This window comes from Pelodiscus sinensis, chromosome 23, assembly GCF_049634645.1.
Source record: "Pelodiscus sinensis isolate JC-2024 chromosome 23, ASM4963464v1, whole genome shotgun sequence".
In the NCBI taxonomy this organism is placed as follows: Eukaryota; Metazoa; Chordata; order Testudines; family Trionychidae; genus Pelodiscus; species Pelodiscus sinensis.
The window spans coordinates 1,596,588-1,615,086 of NC_134733.1; the positions used below are offsets into that span (position 1 = coordinate 1,596,588).

At 55.7% G+C, this 18,499-nt stretch overlaps 1 protein-coding gene across 4 annotated transcripts in view; it reads left to right on the plus strand.

Moving 5' to 3' along the window:
* EPHB2 (EPH receptor B2) overlaps positions 1–18,499 on the plus strand; it is a 259,421-nt gene that overhangs the window by 179,329 nt on the left and 61,593 nt on the right. For all 4 annotated transcript variants that reach the window (XM_075906632.1, XM_075906630.1, XM_075906628.1 and 1 more), the window contains exon 6: positions 16,710–16,834. In XM_075906632.1, the coding sequence (XP_075762747.1) occupies positions 16,710–16,834 (125 nt within the window). The remainder of the gene's footprint in view (positions 1–16,709; positions 16,835–18,499) is intronic.

An 18,499-nucleotide genomic window follows, 5' to 3' on the forward strand; every position in this document is an offset into this window, starting at 1 on the left:
CCTGGATTATTTGTTTGGTCTGCACCGGGTGGGGCTGTCCACCCCCTCGATTCGGGTACATTTGGCGGCTTCAACAGCCTTCCATGAAGGGTCTGGAGGCAGATTGTTATTCACAGACCCCTGGTTAAGAGGTTCCTTAAGGGTTTGGAAAAGTTGTTTCCCCATGTCAGAGCCCCGTTCTACAGCGGGACCTTAATTTAGCGTGGATGAAGCTCATGGGGTCCCCCTTTGAGCCTATGGGAGCCTGCCCCATTAAGTATCTGTATTTTAAGGTGGCATTTCTAGTAGCCATCCCGTCAGCTCGGAGGGTATCAGAGCTGCGTGCCCTGACTGTGGAGCCCCCTTACTTCGTTTTTTCGCCTGATAGGTGGTGTCGGCCTTCCACGTGTCCCAGGACACGTACCGTCCAGTGTTCTTTCCCAAACCGCACCACACCGCTCCCCTAAGGAGCAGGCGTTCCATTCCCTTGAGCCTTAGAGTTCTACAGAGATAGGACGAAACCGTTTCGGAAGTCATCACAGCCATGTATTGCATATGCTGAGTGAATGAAGGGGCTTCCGGTATCCGCGCAGAGGCTGCCAGTGTGGATATCTTCCTGTATTAAAGAGCGCTATGCCCTGGTGCGAAGGGAGTGTCGGCGCACAGCTCTAGGGCTCATGCTTCCTCGGTGGCCTTTGGGCGCAAGACCTGATACTTGCGATTTGTAGAGCGGCCACATGGTCCTCTGTAGATCCGTTCCCAGAGCACTGTGCGCTCACCCTGCAGGCCTGGGAGGACGCCGCGCTGGGCGCCGCTGTCCTGGGTTCCGTTCTATAAAAACCCCAAAAACCGAACATTAAAACCCCAAAAACCGAACATTAATGCCAGCCAGACTGCAGGTTGGCTTGTTGTGATTGTGTGTCCTGTGTTGTCCATGCTGCTGACTGTAGCTATTGTTCTGTTCGGTTGTGTTTATCCAAGTTCTAGTTTCCGGTGATGGTCCTGTGTGTGTCTTTCAGGAGAGGTGGCTCCGACCCCACCCAGGTGGGGAAGCTTGAAAGTCACCTCATTGGAATGGACATGAGCAACCACTCAAAGAAGAAAAGAGGGTTACTCACCTGTAACTGTTGTTCTTTGAGATGTATTGCTCATGTCCATTCACCCCCCCCCCCCAGCTCTCCTGCATCGGAGTCTCCGGCAAGAAGGACCCGAGGAGGGGGAGGGCCGACGGGTACTTATGCTCTGCTGTAGCGGCGCCACTCCAGGGGGCGACCTGCCGGCCCGACGGGTACCGCTGGGGGAAAAATGCTCAAGGAAGCCGTGCACACGGCGCACGCACCTTTCGAATGGAGTCTCGAAGAACAACAGTTACAGGTCAGTGACCTCTGTCTGCCTCCCTCCCCCTCCTCTGGGCACTCCTCCCCAAAGCCCACTGTCCATTGCCGCTGGCACGGGCGGCCAGCAATGAGAAGGAAGCAGGGCCGGCGGCTCGGTAGACACCCATAGAAAGCAGCCCTGGTTTGGGAGGCGCTGTCCATTGGAGATCGCGCCGCCATCCAGCGCCTCCCAAACCAGCGCTGCTTTCTATGGGTGTGTAACGAGCCGCCGGCCCTGCTTCCTTCTCATTGCTGACGGCCCGTGCTGCTCAGTGCGATGGTCTGGCCTTGGCTAGGGGCTGCAGCCTGCAGCGAGCTCCGCTGGCGGGGACGTCCCCTTAGCGGCGTTGCGCGTAGAGGAGATGCGGACGCAAGATGTCTGAGTGTGTTCCTGGTTTGCCTGCTGGGGGCTGCCCAGAGCCAGGACTCCCATATGGCAGGGGCTGTGCCAGCTGCTTACTCCTCAGGACTCTTCTGTCTGTTACTGGAGCTGGCAGTTGGAGGAAGCTGGCAAACGAGGGTGTGAGATACATCGCTAGAGCTTTCCTGGCAAACGCTGGGACCCTCCTGTCACCAGCTCACGGGACCCCTGCCTGCTGATCTCCCCATTTGATACAAGAGCCCTTTCCCACACTGGCTCCAGAGAGTGTGCGGAAAACACGATGGGTGGAAGCCTCCCCTGCTTGCTCAGTCCGGCTCCCCTCCCAGAGAGCTTTGTCTTTGCTGTGCATGAGGCAGATGGAGCGGCTGCGGCGCTAGCCCTTAGCTGGCGTGTGTGTAAGTTGTGGCTAATCCGTGCTGCTACCCTTGGCAAATGGAGTCGGCCTGCTAATTGCCTCGCTCCTGTGCCCGGCCATGGGCTTAGCACCTTGGCAGGGGGGGCTATGCGAAGTCCCAGAGTGCACCAGGAGCTTGCCTGCATGGCACGGGGAGAGCAGTGCCCAGGCCTGCCCCCCCAGGCTCACTGCCACCCTGCCACTTTCCATACAAAGACAATGGTCTGTGGCCGACACGGCGCCGGGCAGGGCTAGCCTTGCTGTGCTTGCTTGGCAGGGCCTGTCCTTCTCCTCAGCCCCGCGAGGCAGCAGGGAGACTCTTTGGCCTGCAGAGTCGGGATGTAAAAACGTTACAGTTAACCAGCAGGCCACAGGGGGCCAGTAAAGTTAACCCTTTACATCCCTACTGCAGAGCCTGTCGCCATGACTCCCACAGCTACCCTGGCTGCAGCAGGGCAGGAGCCTGCCATTTTGGGTGTAGAATGGCTAGAGCTAGCTGGGGTCAGTGACCAAGACATGGACAACTCTTCACCTCCAACGAGAGCCACAAGGGTTTTAAAAAGGAAGGGCCCCTTTCTCCACTCCGCCGTCAGCGGGAATGGCAGAAACTCAGCCCTGAGCTTCACAGGGCACGGAAACTGTGCCCAGGCAGCACTGGCCCAGCGTCTAGGCCTGTGAACTTGAAAGCTAGCCCATTCTTCCTCCACAAGCCGGCCCTGGGAAATGCCAAGGGACGGTCCCCACATAAGCCAAGAGGAGCTGGCGCGGTGCCAGCATGCTGTGGGACGGGATCCCGGCTCCTCGCACAACTGCAGCCGTACCCAGCTCTGTGACGTGCCAAGTTCTGCCAACACAGGGGCCCCGGGAGGAGCAGGATGCAGGATACAGGAAGCTCAGGGTATTGCAAAGCGGGTTGACGTCAGAGAGCACCTGCCATAACCTGCTCTGGGTAGAAACAGGCCAGAGAGGACGTGGGCTTGGGCCAACTCCTGCAAGAGCAGCCCCGATGGCTGGGGCCGATCAGAGGCAAGGTTCGCCCCGCACATGGCAGCTCCAGAAACAGGGAGCTCTCCAGGGGGCAAACGAGGGTTGGTCCAAGTGGCCCTAAACAAATGCAAATCCCTGGACCTCCTTTCTGCACTGGAGAAGGTGTCGGAATGGTGAATGCTGAGGCTGCGGGAAGAGCAGAGCTCTCTGCTCTCTGGTGGTATCGTGCTTGTTCCCAGGCCCTGCACTCAGCACAGGGCCTCCTTTGCTCTGGCCGCCTGGCGATGCGCTCACCAGCACACAGTGCCACACCTGCACCAGGATAGTCCATTGACACACACTGAGCAGGGAGAGGCTGCGCGTTACTGCCTGTCCTGCAGCTCTGCCCATGCTGAGAACAGCCCCCCCGCCCGCTCCATTGGCCGGCAGGTAGTGAGGTTTGTAAACTCGCTTAAACAAAGAGCCAGGAGCTGGCCAACAGCTTCCCTCTGCCTGCGCCAAATGCCGGCGTTGCTGCATGCGGAGCCTGGAATCCACCCCCCGTGGGGCTTCCGTTCACTCAAGCAGAGCCCGAGCTTTGGATTCAGCTGCTGCTTTTTTTCAAGCTCGCCCAGCATGTGTCATTGCAAACGCACGAGGCCGGAGAGCTGGGCCCAGACAGCGCGAGTGGGAGCTGGCGGGGCTGCTGGAAGATGCCAGTCTTGTACGGCTGCGGAGGATTCCCTGGCCTGAGGCTGCGCTGCTTTGTTAAACCAGCCCCAGGGCCATCAGCTCTGCACCTTTCCCTTGCTTCCTGCACTGCCACTTGGAGGCAGTTGTTTTCCAACGGGTCTGCCTCCAGCTTTGCCATCATGGGGGCAGGGGGTGGCACTGAACAGGCCTGCAAGGGAATTCTAGAGTGGGGCCTGAGGGGCAAGCTGCTCCCTTCGGGGGCACCGAGGGCAGATTGCCGGGAAGGCCGCTCATGTCACGCCCGGACCCCACCGCACACAAGGGGCAGTCCTGGCCCTGCCTGTCCCGACTCTTCAGTGCTGCGGGTCCGTGGCCCACAGCTGGATGCAGGCAGGATACTGCTGCCTGCTGCCTCCGGCAGAGCTTGGCCTCTGCGCCAGGGCCCTGGGCTCACTCTCCCTCCATGCCACCCCAGTAGCAGCAGTAGGATTCCACCATGCACCTAAAGGCTCCAGCGGCACCGGCCTGGGGGACCCAGGGGCCCTCACAGGCTGGCTCAGAGCAGAGGGGAGATGAGGCCGTGCCAATGAGGATTATCCGAGGTGGAAAACAGAGCAGCCCCCGCCTGGGGGGGGGGCCGGTCACCGGCTCTGAACGGTGCACGTCCACCAGCGCTAGTGATGCACAAGGCACTGGCAGCGAGAGGGGAGAGGAGCAAAGGGAGGCCCCAGGTCTGTGAGGCAGCCGGCCCCTCGCGGGCCGTGGGGAGGGGGCAGGGGCGGGGGGGGGGGATGTTTGCTAAGAGCAGCCAGTTGTTTTGGTGACGGGTGAATTGAAGGCGGAGCCCAGAGACAAATGTCACCTGGACCCAGCCCAGCCTTGCCTCAGGGCCCATGGCGGCAGGGGAAGGGCCTGGCAGGAGGGATGCTGGGGCAAGGCGTTTCGAATGACAGAGGCGTGAAGAGGAACTCTGCAGCCAGCCCTGTCATCTGCAAGACGGGACGCTGGGTCCGTTTGAGGGGGGCTGGGTCAGTGCAGATGGAGGCAGCCCCAGCCAGCTGTGAGCCTAGCAGGACGGGGGGGGGGGGGGGGGGGGCAGGAAGTCAGAAAGACAAAGAAAACAGCTGGCTTTCAATTGTGATGCCAGTGGAGACTCTGGCCAGAGCTGTAGGAATCACATAGGACATTGATTACTCAGATCTCAGAATCCTGCCCCTCCTCCAAGACCCACCCATAGCTCTTTTTCTGTCCCTTCCCCCACCTTCCTGCTCCTGTTACTCTCTCCCTGCACCCCCTGCCTCTGGAACAGCTGAACAGCTGATATGGGCAGGTGAGGGGGGCAGGCAGGGAGAGGGAGGAGCTGATCCGTGGGGCTGCCAGTGGTACTGAGCACCCACAATTTTTGTCCTGTGGATTCTCCAGCCCCAGAGCACCCCCAGCACTGACACTTCTGGACAGGCCTAGTCCAGCCTTGCATGATGGGCTCTTTCCTCCAACACACTGGTATTGGGTGCTGCCAGAGTCTGCATTCCAGCATTGATGGCACCAGCTCTGGTGAGGCCGTGGGCTGGAAGCCCCCAGGTGTTACTCACGTTAGTTCCTTCAGCTTCACTGGGGCTACTTGTGCCAGCAGGGGAGTCACAGTTTTGCCCTTTGCAAGCATCAGTGAGAGCAAGCCAGATGGAGGGGGGTGGTGCACGCTGACCAGGCTGGCTGCAGTCTCCAGTCCCGAGAGGTGGTTGCCAGTTCATGCCCCGGTGGCTCGGCTCCCCCAGAAGGACAGAAAGGGCGCTCTTGGCTGCTCTCTTCACCGTGCCTGCCCACTGCTGCCTATGGTGTGTTCCCCACCTCGTCGCCGCCAGCCCAAGGTCATGCTGCTAATCCTGACCCCGAGCACTCAGCCGTCTGCTCTTGGGTACCTGAAAATGGTAGAATTCCCTGCTGAGCCGCTCGTCATGAAAGGGTTCCCAGTCCGGTAACCTGACTCTGGGACTGAGCTGACAGAGGGGCTGAGAGAGGCTGGAAAACACCCAGCTGTTCCCCAGTTCGTTTCCGTGGAGGAGAGGACAGGGCCTGGCTTTGCTCTTTCAGTCACAGCCATTTTCCAGAGCAAATGCTCCCTCTGCCCTGAGTTGCTGGGATTAAAGTGATCAGAGATGGGAATTATGCTGCCTGTAACCTGCGTCTCCCAGCTAAGCCAGAAGAGGGAAGGGCCCCTTTGGGTATGTCTACACTACAGAGCTATTTTGAATTAACTTAATTCGAAGTGAGGGACAAAAGGCATCTTTCAAGAAGTGGAAGTCCAATCCCAGTGAGATAAATAGAAAGGAACATAAACACTGTCAAATCAAGTGTAAAACTGTAATAAGAAAAGCAAAAAATGATTTTGAGGAACAGCTAGCCAAAAACTCAAAAAGAAATAACAAAAAGTTTTTTAAATACATTAGAAGCAGGAACCCTGCTAAAAAACCTGTGGGTCCCCTAGACGATGGAGATATCAAAGGAGCAATCAAGGATGATAAAGCCATTGCAGATAAACTAAATGATTTCTTTGCTTCAGTCTTCACGGCTGAGGACATTAGGGAGACTCCCAAATCTGCACCGTCCTTTGTGGGTGATGAATCTGAGGAACTGTCCCGGATTGAAGTGTCATTAGAGGAGGTTTTGGAACAAATAGAAAAACTTAATGTTAACAAATCTCCGGGACCGGATGGCATTCATCCAAGGGTTCTAAAAGAACTCAAATGGGAAATTGCTGAGCTATTATCTGTGGTTTGTAACCTATCCTTTAAATTGCCTTCCGTATCTAATGACTGGAAGGTAGCCAACATGACACCAATATTTAAAAAGGGCTCTAGAGGCGATCCTGGCAATTACAGACCGGTAAGTGTAACTTCAGGACCAGGCAAATTAGTCGAAACAACAGTAAAGAATAAAATTGTGAGGCACGTAGAAGAACATAATTTGTTGGACAAAAGTCAACATGGTTTCTGTAAAAGAAAATCCTGTCTTACTAATCTATTAGAGTTCTTTGAAGAGGTTAACAAACATGCAGACAAGGGGGATCCAGTAGATATAGTATACTTAGATTTTCAGAAAGCCTTTGACAAGGTCCCTCACCAAAGGCTCTTGTGTAAATTACATTGCCATGGGATAAGAGTCCTTTCTTGGATTGTGAAGTGGTTAAAAGACAGGAAACAAAGGGTAGGAATAGATGGTAAATTTTCAGATTGGAGAGGGGTAACTAGTGGTGTCCCCCAAGGGTCAGTCCTGGGACCAATCCTTTTCAACTTATTCATAAATGATCTGGAGAAAGGGGTAAGCAGTGAGGTAGTAAAGTTTGCAGATGATACCAAACTGTTTAGGATAGTCAAGACAGAAGCAGGCTGTGAGGGACTCCAAGAAGATCTCACCAAACTGCGTGATTGGGCAACAAAATGGCAAATGAAATTTAATGTGGATAAGTGTAAAGTAATGCACATCGGGAAAAATAACCCCAACTATACGTACAGTATGATGGGGGCTAATTTGGCTACGACAAATCAGGAAAGAGATCTTGGAGTTATCGTGGACAGTTCTCTGAAAAGTTCCACGCAGTGTGCAGCGGCGGTCAAAAAGGCAAATAGGATGCTAGGAATTATTAGGAAAGGGATAGAAAATAAGACCCAGAATATCTTACTGCCCCTGTATAAAACTATGGTACGCCCACATCTTGAATACTGTGTACAGATGTGGCTCCTCACCTCAAAAAAGATATTTTGGCCTTGGAAAGGGTTCAGAAAAGAGCAACTAAAATGATTAGGGGTTTGGAACGGGTCCCATATGAGGAGAGGTTAAAGCGACTGGGACTTTTCAGTTTAGAAAAAGGAGACTGAGCGAGCTGCCACTGGGGAGGCTGCAGTGTGGGGGTGTCGAAGGCGCTGGCCAGTGCTGTGCTCCCTGGGGTCTCCAGTGCTACTGTCACGTCCCTTCCCCCAACTGTTTCCTTTCGGTCCCTGCACCATGAAGGAGATTGTGGGTCTTTGCACCTTCCCCCAACTGCCAAGCCTGTGGAGGCGCTGGAGGAAAAGTCACCTACCAAGGGGACAAGCTGTGTCTTCATCTCTGTAGGCTTAGGAGCACAAATGCATGTTCCCAGACATATCAGGTGGTCGCCTTCTCCTCTGCCAGCTGCACGCCGAGGTTCCTGCTCACCTTTGTCTGGCTCTGCCCAGCTAGCCTCTTGGCACCGATCACGGTATACACGGCCTGAGTGGGGCCACGCTTGCCTGCAAGCCGGAGGCCTGGGTCTGGTTTGGGGGGCTAAGTAGGCAGCAGTCCCTGGCCAGAGACACAGCTTGCAGTGGATTTCGTGCTCTCTTAGGGCACGTCTACACAGCAGAGCGACAGTCGAATTCAGCTGCGTAAGTTGCGTAGCTGAAGTTGAAATAGCTTACTTCAGCTTTTGGCACTGTCTACACAGCAGAAAATCAAAGGAAGAACACTTGTCCTCTGACTTGCCTTCCTCCTCGTGAAATGAGGGTTCCAGAGTCGGAGGAAGAAGACTTCGAAAGAAAGGCTTGTAGTGTAGACGCACTCTTTGCTATTTCGGAATAACGCAGCCGTGTAGACATAGCCCTAGTGCCTAAAGACAGCGGGCAGGGCCCGTGCCTGCACCTAGCTTGAGGACTCTGGCCTGCTGCTAGAAACATCCTCCCCTGCCACCAGCAGCGTCAGCAGACAGGCTGGGGCGGGGATCTCATCCCAGTTTCTTAGCACTCCCACGGTCGGGGCAGCCCCACGGAACTGTCCCAGGTGAGCAAAGGCTGCAAAGCTCGCGATGTGGTGAGAGGCACAGAGCCCAGGAATGGGATCTCGTCTCCGCTCTGCCTGGTGCAATTCTTCATTGGCTGAGGAGTCCCTGCTGATTCTTGTCGGTTTTATCATAATGAATTGCCGGGAGCATCATGCGGCAGCTTCCCCAATGACCCTGGTTTTCAGTACAGCCGAACCCTCTCTGCCCCAGATCACATCGCAGGACGGTGCAGTTGGTGGATACAGCAGAACTTCAGGGAGGAGGTTGAGGCTGGGGCCAGGTGGCGTTTGGTTTGGTCCTAGAGACGCAGGAGGTGGAGCAGGGACTGGTGCTGGGCTCTGGGGTTGCATGGCACCTAGGAGCATGAGCAGGGCCGCTACACGCTACGGTAACGCAAATCAACCAGGTGCAGTTCTCCTCCAAGGGCAGACTCACATTGGCTCGGGGGCTCTTGGGTTCATTTCCAGATCAAACCGGCTCAGCTTGCAAATGAGAAGATGCTTTTCCAGACTCAGCCAGGGGTCTCCAGGCCAAGCTCATGTGTCATCTCCCTGCAGAGCAAACTATGCTGGCCCTGGCTCCTGCAGCTTCTTCGTGGGTTTGCACGATCTGCACCTGAGCTCCCAGAGCGATACGTCTCCACAGGGGCTATTCTTGGACACGCGCCAAGGAACGATGGCGTAGAACGGAGCCGGTGCTGCGTCTGCAGACAGTGCTAGGGAGCCTGTCCTGGGTGCATGTTACATCAAAGGCGGAAACATTGGAAAGGGTTCAGAAAAGTGCTAGGAGAATGAGTCAAGGCCTGGAGAACCTGCCTCATGGTGGGAGACTAACGGGCCAGGCTAGTTAGCTAACTGCGGGTATGTCTACACTACCACCCTAGTTCGAACTAGGTGGAACGAGGCGTACAGGTAGTTCGGAATAGGAAGCCTAATCCGAACTATCTAGTTCGTGCCGCGTGTAGCCGTGGGCACGGAGTCCGAACTAGCGGACATTTAAAAATGGCAGCGCCCGGCAACATGCAAATGAAGCCCGGGAAATTCAAATCCTGGGCTTCATTTGCAAGTTCGTATGATGACATTAACCACCCTAGTTCGAACTAGGGGGGTAGTGTAGACATACCCCGAGAGAATGTGGAGAGGAGTCTAGATTCCTCTTTAAACTAACAGACAAAGGCAGAATGAGATCCAGTGGCTGGAAGCCCAAGCCAGTCCAGTTAACACTGGGGGGGGGGGGGTTGTCTACACAGCAAATTTATTGCGGCGTCACAGCTGTTACTCTGAAATAACTATGCAAGCGTCTATGCAGCCATTCCATTATTTTGAAATAACCAGCGGCTTATTCCGAAATCTGTAAACCCCATTCCACGAGGAATACCGCCTCTTCCGAATGAGCTATTTCGGAACAAGGCCTGGACGCTCCACTGCTGCTGTTTTGAAATAGCCCCTCCCCTGGACCATTCTAAGTTAGTCCTCCCCAGAGCCTCCTGGGGCTGTCTCTGAGACAGCACGTCTGTTAGGGAAGCCTGCCCCGGACTATTTTTGAGGCTTCCCTGCAGTGTAGATGTGCTATTTCGGAATAACTCTTCTGGAATAGCTTACTTTGGAATTGATGTGCGGAGTGGACGTAGCATGACATACATTTGAACAGGGAAGATGATAACTCCCCAAGGATTCTCTCTCCTTTGGAGGCTGTAAAGCAAGCCCCAGCGTTTCCGAAAGATGCACTCTCGCTCAGCCGGGAGAGTTTGGGTTAAGCGCAGGAGCCAGTGGCCTGTGCTGTGAGCAGGAAGTCAGACGAGAGTGCTATAAAGGTCTTTCGGCCTAAGAACCGTCTCTTTTCCCGCTGTGTTGGGCCTCAGTGCTCCCTTTCGGGTGATAGAAATGTAGCCATGTTAGTCTGTTGTAGCTGAAACAAAAGACAGGACTATGTAGCACTTCAAAGACTAACAAGATGGTTTATTAGATGATGAGCTTTCATGGGTCTGGCCCACGAAAGCTCATCATCTAATAAACCATCGTGTTAGTCTTTAAAGTGCTACATAGTCCTGTCTTTTGTTCCCTTTCGGGTGTTGCTGCATTTAGCATCGTCCTTCCTCATTTAAAAGGCATGGCCCCCTTTGTCCTCCTTTTAGCTTATTTTTTATTATCTTCAGCCGGCAAACAGAAGATATCGTGTATGATTAGGGAAGAAAGCCCAATGCAAGCTAGTGCCAGCATGGAGGCACTGTAATGATATTGCTCTGCTTGTGCCTCACTGACGCCAAATGCTTGTTTGTAGGATGCAAAAGCTCAATTTCCTCTGACAGAACTTCCCAATGTATGCGCCTCAGGAGGCCCCTAAGCAGGACTCGGACACTGCTGGCTAGCACCTGGAATCGGTCTGCCAAGAGGCAGGTGTGTTTTCGAGTGGATCATGTGTAGCTACGTGTGAAGGAGCAGCCAAGCAAACTGTCCTTTAAGGAAAGAAAGGAAGCTATAGGGTTAGGGTTAGGCACGCTATAGAGTAGTGTGCACCTTGGAAAGAAGAATCACACTGGTGTTTCTCTTGTCATGGGAAAAGAGTTTTTTTCCTGAAGCAAAATGGCACGTCCCAGAGGGCCACATTCTGGGTTACAAACATGCATGTGAACAGCCAGCATCAGCCAGACAGCACTTTGGAAGGTAGCAGACATCCCAGCGCAGAGCAGATTGAAAGAACAAAGAACGTCTGCTCACTTTTTACGTGGTTGGAGTTTTGCTCCGAAACGTCCCAAGCCCCAAGGGAGAGAAGCTGCATATTAATTTGTTTACAGGTAACAAACTTTAGTGAATTCAACGTAAATATTCTGGAACTTCTGCTACAAGAAATCGTTTCTCTGTTGAGTTCACTGCATGCTTGAAGATGTCAGTCCCCTATTCTCTGCCCCTGCGTGTGTCACTCAGGGTGGACCAACTCAAAGCCAGAAGATGCTCAGGGTTAGCCTGTCCAGAATGAAGATGTTCTTTGCCTCCTTGCAGCTGAACTCATTTCTCTGGGTTTTCTCTTGAGATGTGTTATTGTCATTGCAGGAATGTCAAGGGGACCCTGCCCAGAGTGGGGTCATTGTGCTGGGCTGGGGCCCTGTACCCAGAAGGCAGCAGTCTGTGCCCCAAGGAGCTTCCCATCTACGCAGACAACAGAGTGGGAGACAGGAAAGGCCATTGTCTCCATTTTGCAGAGAGGAAACTGAGGCCCAGAGCAATTACCTGTGACTTGCCCACAGCAGCATGGGGAGTCTGTGTCAGAGCTGAGAGCTGAAGCCAGGTCAGGAGCTGAGGGCTCTGAAGGGTTAATAACTCCCATGGCTTCACCAAACTTTGCAGCTGGCCGATAAAATCCCCATTCTGCTTCACACAGCATCTGGGCACAGGATGCCTTGGGCTATGTCTACACTGCAGGCTTTTTGCGCAAGAATGGCCAGAGCGTTTACACTGCACGCGCGTTCTTGCGCGAGTAAATGTACAGTAAAGCATCGGAACAGAGGGCTTCTTGTGCAAGAGCTATTCCTCTCCCCGCAAGGAATAAGCCCTCTTGCGCAGGAAGGCAGTGTGGACGGGCAACAAGGGTTTCTTGCGCAAGAAAATGGCTAAAATGGCCATCAGAGCTTTCTTGCACAAGAGCACATGGCCGTGTGGACACTCTTGCACAAGAACTCTTGCACAAAGCCCTGCAGTGTAGATGTAGCCTTGGTGTTTGCAGAGTTCTGTGGTTACAAGTTTTTTCTGTGACTAGACTCCGAGCACAAAGCTGAATGAACAAGATTTGTTGAAAGCCCCCAAACTGCTTTAAAAGCAGACTCCCTCCTTCTAGCAGAAAGACGTGATCTCCGGTTCCCCAGGCCTGCGCACGGGGCCTGCCGCCTCGTGGGTTCGTTGGTGGGGGACGGGCGCTTGCAGCTTTGTTCCATGCAGCCCTGCTCCCTCGATGCCTAAGTGTCCCTCCTTGCGCTTCCTGGCAAGGGGCTAATGTTGAGGGGTCCCCTCCTGCCTGCACCTGGGTCTGGGAATGCCCGGCTCACATCTGCAGCAAGGTCGCAGATGTTCCATCAGGGGCCTTCCTGGTAAGCTGACATCTTGCAGGTGTTTTCCCTGGTATGGGATTATCCCCCTCTTCCTCCTCCAGCTGGGCAGACCTCAGCACAGGGACTCGTGTTCAAAATGGTGTGAGAGACACACAAGCCTCCACAGGCTGTGCCAAGCCCAAGCAGCTCTGCTGACTTCTGCAGTGTTTGCATTGTCATTTGGGGAGGGCTTTGAAATGCGTTGCCTCCAGATCAGCTCTGAGAGCCCCCTGTCCTGCCCTGCAATGTGACGGGCTCACTGCAGACACAGCTCTCAGGCTTAGGCTAGTTGATTGCAGAACAACTCGCACAGGTGTTGGCTGATTTCTTTACCTACCACACGAACAGGAGGGCCAGAAACCAAGGTGGGAGAGCTCAGTGGTTTGAACGTTGGCCTGCTACACCCAGGGTTGTGAGTTCAAGCCTTGTGGAGACAATTTGGGGCAAAAATTTGTCAGGGCTGGTACTTGGTCCTGTTGTGAAGGCAGGGGACTGGACTCGATGGCATTCCAAGGTCCCATCTAGTTCTAGGCAATGGGCATCTCCATGAATTTAATTTAAGGGAGAGTCTATGGGTTGAACCTCTCTAGTCCAGCACCCTTGGAACCTGGCCGGTGCCAAACCAGAGAGCTTGCCGGACTGCGAGAGGCCAATGTTGTCTAGCAGTGTCACTTGCACTGCTGACCAAGTGTTTAGAAGACAGTTAGTGCTAAATTGGAGCTAAGTCACAGCACAGAGCACTGAGAGCCGGGACTGGGACTGCAGGAAACTTGGACACACCTCTGAAAAGTGAACACCCAGAAAACTACAATCACTGGCCCACGGATGTCACTGGACTAGAGATTACCAGACGAGGGAGGTTCCACTTGCAACTTTGAAGTCATTTCTGTGACCCTAGTGCATTCTGGGTGGGGTTCTCAGGCTTGGCAAAGCTTTCTAAGCTTTCTCTGACTTCTCTAGAAACAGCGGTAGGCCAGCGCTTTGCGCCTCTCAGCCTGGCCCGGGGGTTCCAGGAGGGTTCACTTGGCTGCAGTCCAGCTCCTGCTGCTTTTCTAGGTGTGTTCGTTTCGGGCCAGACTGTCACCACTTCCTCTGCAGAACCTGCCACGTCTGAGCCAAGCGTCTGCCTCTGAGGGGGAGGCGCCACGAGGGGCTCACGCCGAATGTTTCTTTCCCAGTCCCCGTGGCGCAGAGAGGCCAGCCGCAGGCGCACGCCACAGGCCACGTTGTAAGGCAGGGAGATATTGCACAGTCAGTCCCTTCACTCACTGAGCTGCGGAATTCAGTCGTGCTGCTTTTGTCAGCACAAGGAGGCCTGGCTTGGTGAGCTGGGGCCCAGCGTGGGAACTCAGCTTGCTCTGTCTGCCTTGCTGGCCGGGGCTGGAGAGTCCCTCGGGTGGATGTGGACACCCCTTCTTGGAAAGGCTTCATCCGCTTTTCCCACCCAGAAGGCAGCGCAATTGGGGATTGTTCTTGGTCTCTGGGTGGAGGCTTGGGCCCGTTCACAGACTCCTAGAATCCCAGGGCTGGCAGAACCCTCAAGAGCCATCGAGTCCAGCCCCTCCCAAAGCAGGACCCATCCCAGCCTCCGCTTTGTCACGCTGGGACTGAAACACCCCTAGGGATGGAGATTCCACCCCCGCCCTAGGGAACCATCCCAGGGCTTCCCCACCCGCCTAGGGAAATAGTTTTTCCTAATATCCAACCTAGACCCTCCCCCCCCCCCCCCACTGCACCTTGAGCCCATTGCTCCTTGTTCTGCCACCCGCCTCCACCGAGAACAGTCTCTCTGGACCCCCCCGCCCCAGGAGGTTGCAGGCTGCTATCAAGTCCCCCCTCGCTCTTCTCTTCTGCAGACTAAATAAGCCCAGATCCCTCCGCCGCTCCTCGTAGGCCATGTGCTCCAGCCCCCTCAGCATTTTGGTCGCCCTCCGCTGGTCCCTCTCCAATGCATCCACATCCTTTCTGTAGTGGGGGCCCAGAACTAGATGCAACACTCCAGACATGGCCTCCCCAGTGCTGAATAAAGGGGAATAATGCCATCTCTGGATCTGCTGGCAATGCTCCTCCTAATGCACCTAATCTGCCATTGGCCTTCTTGGCTACAAGGGCGCCTGCTGACTCAGATCCAGCTTCTCATCCACTGTAACCCCCAGGTCTTTTCTGCCAAACTTCTGCTTGGCCAGTCGGTCCCCAGCCCGTAGCAGTGCTTGGGGTCCTTCCATCCCAAGGGCAGGACTCCATTCTCCTGAGCACCCTGGCATAAGCCAGCTGGCTCCAGTGTGGGCCCCATCCTGCATCACTTGCCCTGGCCTCAGCAAGCCGTGTCTTAGGCATATCCACATTTCTCTGGCCCTTTTCTGCAGCAGGGGGTGAGGGCACAAAGCCCTGAGGAGAGCACTGGGAGGCGGGCGGGGAAGCCAGCACGTGACCTGGGTTAAGAAGGTTGAGGAGCAGGAATCCAGTGAAGTGCACCAGGGCTGGAGCGGAGGGAGAGAAGCAGCTGTGATTTGCAAAATGGATAGCAACTTGCCATCCCGTGAGCAGCTGCCATTCCCCAACCTCAGCATGTGTCTCAGAGCCCATGGCTGGCAGTCCACCACCAGCTACCCTGGCCTGTCTCATTGTTCCTGTTTCACAGATGGGGAAACTGAGGCATGGGGTGGGGATGCCACTTGCTGGCAGAACCAGGACTGGAACCTAAGTCTGCTGACTCCCATGTCTGGCCCTAAGCCCCAATCCATGCTGGAGGCTAACCCAGCATGAATGACTGAATGTTGAAACAGTAAATGAAGAAAATCAGCTGCAGAGTAAGGATGTTAACTAACGAGTAATTTATTACTCGGCTGGTCGATAGGCACTTCCGCATTCCACCTTGGAAATGTGCATGGGCCCCCGCTGGGCCCCCGCGGAGGGACGGGGGACTCCGCATGCAGCCCGGGGCCAGTGGGAAGTCCTGCCAACTCCGAGCTCCATGTGGGCGCCAGCTGTGAAAGGCACAAGAGCCCCCTGCACGCTCGGGGGTGCGTGCTGTGGCAGAAGAGCGGGTCTCAGCCGTGCTGGTGGGCGTGGTGGGCTGGTGGGCGTGGCGTGCAATCTCACCACCACGGCCCCACGGTGAGGCTGAAGGCAGCAGTGAGCGACGGGTGCCACGCTGAGGTGCGCTGTGCCACAGGGGGTATCTCCTCCCTGCCGGTCCATCCCCTGAGGGGTCAAAGCCTAGTGCTGCGGATCTGAGGGGCTGTGCCCTTGGCCCTCTCTGCCAACGCTCTTCCTGACCCGGGTTCCTGGGAGCCATGTACACTGGGGTTCTGCCTCATTTGCACCCGTGTGACAGCAGGGTCCAGCCACATTTCCGTGGTGCTTACTGGGAGGGGGGAACAGGAGTAAATGAACCTGCCCTGGCTTTGCCACTGGGCCCAGCCCCTGGTGCCAGGGGATTCCCCCCATTTCATGTGAACATGGGAGTGGGGTGAGAACCTGGGACTGCATCGTTCCTAGCAGGCTACACCTCGAGCCACCTTGGGCAGTCACCCTCACGCCCGGCTGCAGGCCAGTGGGAGCTGGAGCCGGGAATCCAGCGTGTGCACTAGCACCAGGGGAGTCTGCAGGTGCGTGTGGCAGGTCGTTTCCTGCGTTATGCTCAGGCTGGCAGACCCAGCACGCAGGGCAGGGCAGCGTGCACGGCTGGTGTGTCCCTGGGCCCAGCCCTGATGAATCGCGGGTGGGGAACCAGCTTTGTGCATGTTCTTGGTGCAGTGGCTTTGCTGGGATACATGGCAGTTATTGCTCAGACATGAACGCCTCTGGCCTGAGAACTGGGGCCTGTTTCCCATGACAATAATCCAACCCCCCCGCCCCGGAAACGCTGCCCTGAACTGCACAGATCTAACCCTGAATAACTGGCCACGCTCCTGTTTTATTTTGCTGCCCTCTGAAGCTCCCACCCTGGGGCTGTGCCGACGAGTGGCCAGTGGCTATGACCTGCCCCCACTTGCAGCGTCACTGTGCCCCTGACTTACCGTCTTCTCTTCTCTCTTCAGCCCCGTCTGCCGTCTCCATCATGCACCAGGTGAGCCGGACTGTGGACAGCATCACCTTGTCATGGTCTCAGCCTGACCAGCCCAATGGAGTCATCCTGGATTATGAGCTGCAGTACTATGAGAAGGTATCAGCAGAGCCCGGGGCTGCCCACTGTTAACACGGGCTCAGGCCTTTGCCACCCTTCCTGGAGATGTGCCGAGGGGCAGCTGGAGATGGCACGTACCCCCAGGGCACGTGGCGGCACAACTGGAGTCAGATCCAAGGGAAGGGAGTACGGGTGGGCGTGGCTGGCACAGAGGCAGTCTGGCAGGGCACACAGATCCCGGGATGCATGCCTCGGGCAGGCCACGCAGCAGGGACCCCTGCAGGCACCGGGCAGCTCGCTCTGCTTGGCTTATGTAGCTATTCGAAGGGGAATGAGGAAGCTCCTGAGGCCAGGGCAGGACCGGCCCGACCTTCAGTAATCATAGAATCTTAGACAACTAGGCTGGGAGAGCCCTCGGGACCCGCAGTCCAATACCCGCCTCAAAGCAGGACCCGCCCCGCCCAGGCAGCCCCGCCACTCCCTAGGGAAATCGTTTTTCCAACCGAGACCCCCCCCACTGCAGCTTCAGCCCATTGCTCCTTGTTCCGCCACCTGCCCCCACTGCGAACAGCCTCTCTCCAGCCTCTCGGGAACCCCCTTCAGGGAGATGCTGGCTGCTATCAACCCCCCCCCCCACTCTGGGTATGTCTACACTACCCCACTAGTTCGAACTAGGAGGGTAATGTAGTCATACCGAGTTGCAAATGAAGCCCGGGATTTGAATTTCCCAGGCTTCATTTGCATAAAGCCGGCCGGCGCCATTTTTAAATGCCGGCTAGGTCGGACCCCGTGCCGCGCGGCTACACACGGCACGGACTAGCCAGTTCGGATTAGGCTTCCTATCCGAACTAGTTGTACGCCTCGTGGAACGCAAAGAACAGGTAGTTCAGAATAGGAAGCCTAATCCGAACTAGCTAGTCCGTGCCGCGTGTAGCCGTGCGGCACGGGGTCCGACCTAGCCGGCATTTAAAAATGGCACCGGCCGGCTTTATGCAAATGAAGCCCGGGAAATTCAAATCCCGGGCTTCATTTGCAACTCGGTATGACTACATTACCCCGCTAGTTCGAACTAGGGGGGTAGTGTAGACATACCCTCTGCTCTTCTGCAGACTAGACAAGCCCAGATCCCTCAGCCTCCCCTCGTAGGTCATGGGCTCCAGCCCCCTCAGTATTTTCATTGTCTTCTGCTGGACCCTCTGCAATCAAGAGCTGGTGGTGCTCAGAGCTCTTGCAGGCTAGCTCGTCCCTCCGATGTGCTAACGCTGAGGGCCCAGGGACTTGTTTTTCCCTCTCCCTGTTACAAGGGTGGCCCCTTCCTGTAGCAGGAACTGCGCTGGCTGGAGCCTCGCGAATGGACGCACTAGTGCTGCGGGGCCACATTCATGCTGTATGAGTGGCATGAATTCAGCCCTCAGAGCCAGTCCTAAGGGCGTCTCTGCATGTGTTACACTGGCAAAACCGTGGGCCCGCACTCCCCACTGTGACGTAGCAGGGACAGAAAGGTGAGGGGCTGGCAGGCGCCGCTGGGCATGTGCAGTGCATCACCGCTGGGTCTGCCCGGGGGCAGGTCCCAGGGCTGGTGTGAGAGGCTGGAAGAGACTCAGGGGTGGCATGTCGCAGTGACAGGCTCTCCCTCCCCGAACCACGTCCCACTCCAGCCAGGCAGAGAAGAGGGATTCTGGGCTAGCCAGAGGGACTCCCCTG